The sequence below is a fragment of the Aphanomyces astaci genome, assembly GCF_000520075.1.
Source record: "Aphanomyces astaci strain APO3 unplaced genomic scaffold supercont1.247, whole genome shotgun sequence".
Classification (NCBI taxonomy): Eukaryota; Oomycota; class Saprolegniomycetes; order Saprolegniales; family Verrucalvaceae; genus Aphanomyces; species Aphanomyces astaci.
The window spans coordinates 1-4,081 of NW_009798510.1; the positions used below are offsets into that span (position 1 = coordinate 1).

At 47.8% G+C, this 4,081-nt stretch overlaps 2 protein-coding genes across 2 annotated transcripts; one reads left to right on the plus strand and one right to left on the minus strand.

Moving 5' to 3' along the window:
* The first annotated feature begins 121 nt into the window (after window positions 1-121).
* On the plus strand, window positions 122-1,286 carry H257_18870 (hypothetical protein). The gene is made up of 4 exons (XM_009848002.1): window positions 122-272; window positions 361-458; window positions 765-892; window positions 945-1,286. Exons 1-4 carry the CDS (start codon window positions 173-175, stop codon window positions 1,180-1,182), a joined length of 564 nt encoding a protein of 187 aa, XP_009846304.1. The 5' UTR covers window positions 122-172; the 3' UTR covers window positions 1,183-1,286.
* Window positions 1,287-3,253: 1,967 nt separating this feature from the next.
* On the minus strand, window positions 3,254-4,081 carry H257_18871 (hypothetical protein; the record flags this gene model as incomplete). Its single annotated transcript, XM_009848003.1, has 1 exon — window positions 3,254-4,081. A coding segment is annotated over one exon (753 nt), but the record flags the coding sequence as incomplete, so codon positions are not given.

Sequence of the window (4,081 nt, forward strand, 5' to 3'; positions counted from 1 at the left end):
TCAAACGTTTGGATTGGCAGAAATACGACAGGACATGATTTGATTGGCTCAGTTTAGCGGTTCTTGAATCAATTCTCCCACCACATGGTCTCCAATCATTTCGAATCGATTTGACAATATATATATATATATATATATATCGACGTATCTGACAAGAGAGTGTAGGGAACGCATGTACGACAAGTTGCAGCCGGGGGTCGTGATGGGGCTGGCGTGGACGGCCATGGGCGGGTCGTCGCTGTATATTGAAACCACGACCGTGCAAACCAAAGGTACTGTCACTAGCTAAGAAACGTCGCCGTACTTGATGGAAATCATATGATTTATGGAAATATGTTCATGTTTATATATGGTACGTAGGAGGCAAGGGCAGTTTGGTCACCACGGGTCAGATGGGCAGTGTCATGGAGGAAAGCACTAAGATTGCGCACACATTTGCTCGACACAAGTTGGAACAGGTAGTCTTGTATTCTCAAGCCAAACGCTGACTTTTGTGCTCATGTTCAATCGATCGAGTTTTCGATGCCATTTGATTGTCCTGTTTCACTGTTGAGTGGTGGTATTTCGTGCAATATCTATGATTGGCTAATAGTAAATTGGTGTTTTTTGTCCATGTTGGACATGTGTGTCGAGGTAATTAATACATATGATTCACAGCATTTTGGAATCAGCAATCAGTCCCAAACCATATATATATATGCACATGCGGACGAGAAGAGATATGGTTGTTTTTGCTGGCTTTGTCACACGATTGTGTGGGTTAGCTCGAGCCCGACAATGCCTTCTTTGAAGCCGACTTGCACTTGCATGTGCCCGAAGGTGCCACTCCCAAGGACGGTCCATCAGCTGGCTGCACGATGGTCACTGCGCTGCTGTCGTTGGCATTGGACAAGTAAGAAGTCTCTTGTTACATGGTCTAGCGAGTGACTCATGGGGTTGAGTAGACCTGTGAAATCCGATCTGGCCATGACGGGCGAGCTGTCGCTGACGGGCAAGGTACTTCCCGTGGGCGGGATCAAAGAGAAGACAATCGCCGCGCGTCGGTCTGGCGTCACGACCCTCGTGCTGCCCTTTGGCAACCAAAAGGACTTTGAAGAGTTGCCAGACTACTTGAAGCAAGGACTGGACGTCCACTTTGCCACTGTCTATGACGACGTGTACAAAGTGGCGTTGGATTACTAGATGTGTACAGTAGTCCCCCGCAATAGGGAACCCACAGTAAATCAATATCCTCGCAAAATATATTCTTTCACAAGATGGTGCAAAATAAATTTAAAGAGGCTGATTGAAATTTCAAACGACACATGTTGCGAAAATGCACTTGGTTGTCAAAATGCCGTCACCCTCAACACGCATGAGACTCACTGTCGAGCAAAAGTGCTCACTATTGACGCACCACAAGTACATCCTGGCATGAGAGGACTTGAATTGCGAGTTTGGGCTCAGCATGCGTTTGGGCTGTCACGTGTGCCCCAAAAGTCGACTATGCCACTATGTCTCATTGGCTCAACACCAGAGCGACCACATGGACGTGCATCCGTCACATAAATCAGCCAACAAACCTCGCCTACTGGACCTCTACTAAACTTAACTCTAACTGCTGGCGCCATACGGGATACTGGACGAAGAGATGTATGAGTTGATCGAGAGTATGAACAACCTTTGAGGAATGTAATTTGCGCATTGTTGTTGGTTTGCGTTTTGTCTTCTGGAGGCTGCCAGGTATCAACCCCCTCCGAATATGATGTCCATTTTTGGATCCCAGCACTTTCCAATACCATATGTTAAATCTTGTCCAATCAGAATCGAGCTACCCATGAAACATGCCTTTTTAACTTTATACTTGTGTAAATTGAAAACCTCTAAAACCATATCGCCAACAAAGGTTCCCTATTGCAGGGGACTACTGTATTCGACTAGTAGTACTAACAGTTGGTATAGAACTCGTAGAGATCTTTGTACATACTAGTACAGTACTATTAGTAGTATCTACAGTACTGTGTAGTAGTATATACTACGTGGTACTAGTAGTAGATAGTATGATGATCACAGTATGTACGTTGGTTCATACCGTACTTCGTATGTTAAGAGAAGCCCCCACGTGTATAAATATATACAAATTTAAAGAGGTTATTCACTGTATGCTGAAGTTCAAGTTGTGGATGGATGTTAAGAGCGTCATACAAATTTCTAGATATCGATAATTTAGGCAATTCGTGACATAATTATCTGATATTAGAGGTAGTGTTATGTATAGAGGTGAGTCTTTATAGAATTTAGGAGACCTTGTTGGCTATTTCATTGGTGCCACCAGCGAGCGAGGTGCAAGTGGCGAGGGCCATGGCCGCTCTGCAACGCGACCAGTCAACAGCGGTATAGTACAAGCAACTTCATCATTGATTCATTCCTATAGTAGGCTCTGATGCCTCCTGGACTGTGATCCCTGGTCTTCTGTCCTCAGCGGTTGTGTTGAGCCGTCACCGTGTTCTCGAGAACAACATGACATCTTACTTTGGTGACCGCGGTGACGGCATCACGCAGTTCCAACGATAACTTCAGTCTACCTTGTGCGCCATATTCACGCTCCCCACCATCACACAACCGATAGTAATGTTACCGGTACCTTAACCCCTCGATCATCACACAAGCCGTACATGTAGTAGTAGTACACACACACATGAAGTAGTATCGATACAGCACATAAACAGCACTGCTGCAATATAGTGTCGTTAATGTACAGTGAGTGTAGTGCTCTATTGCGGTCCATGCTCTCCATTGTCCTCTCATGCACCTGCTTAATATTAGTGAATCATTCGTCCTCTCAAATGGGCTTTCATTTGCCTGTTTGCTTACGCTCCTAGCTCTCAGTTTTTCACTTTGTGCTTCTGTGTGGCTGCCTACCGGTACTAGTTTGACGCTTGCGGCAACGCGGGCACTGTTTAATGGCTGTGATGTTCCCAAGACACCTCTCATTTACAATATATATTTGAATTGAGAGGAATTAATTCCGTGAGGCAAACTTTTGACAATTTACCTCAAAACATTATATATCCACTTTGGGTGATAAATATAGAAAGATGGAGGATGTACCACTTGATGCTCTTACATACGAAGTACGGTATGCACATTTTAACAAATGTGTCATATGACGAGAAGAAGGGAGTTCGTTTCCTTGGATCCAGTGATGGTTTGTGCAGCTCCAAATAAGGGAAATACTCGCGAGAGGTGAGTGGAGCCAATACACATTGGTCTGTACGAATCACAGGTTGAACACCATTCATTCCGAGCCATACACACAAACCAAGTTCACACCCATTCATGGTTCCATTTACTTTGTCAAATGCTGCTCCAAAAACGGCAGCGCCTCGTCGTGCCACGCCGCGTGGAAGGCTTCTGCAGTGTTGGCGTCGGTCAGGTCCCCCCGGTTCACCCAGCCATGGGACACGAGCGGAAACTCGCGCAGTTTGTGGGCAATGCCTCGGGCGGCGAGCGTCGTCTCCACGGCCCCTCCAGGCTTGAGCCAGTCTGGGTCGTTGCCCGCAGCGAGAATCAACTGCGGGACCGTGATGCTCTCGGCGATCTTGGCACCGCTGCCTTCTCCGTGGAACAATTGCTCGGCACCCCAAGAAGGATGGAAGGACACGCCCGCAGACAGCGCCGTCGATGGGTCGGCACTGTACTTGGCCACGACCCATGCCCCCCAGCAGTAGCCCACCGCGCCAAACGTGGTGACGCCGTGGCTGGCTTTGAAGTGGGCGACCACGTCGTGGATTTTGCCCACGAGTCCTTCGAACGGTCGCGCCTTGATCCATTCGCCGACGTTGGACAAGTCAGGGACATATTCCGGCGCCAGGTCGACGAGAGCTACCTTGTACCGAGCGCTCAGTTTGACACAGTTGTCTTTGGTGCGACCAGAGTCTGGGCCAAAGACGTCGGGGAAGACGAGGACGAGGGTGGAGGAAGTGGCGTTGTCGTAGAAGAAGACGTCCGTATTGCCCACCTTGATGGGAGTGGCGTCGCTCTTGGTGGGGTTGGCAGGCAGCGAATTCGCCGGGCAACAGCTCATATTGTTGTCCAGAAA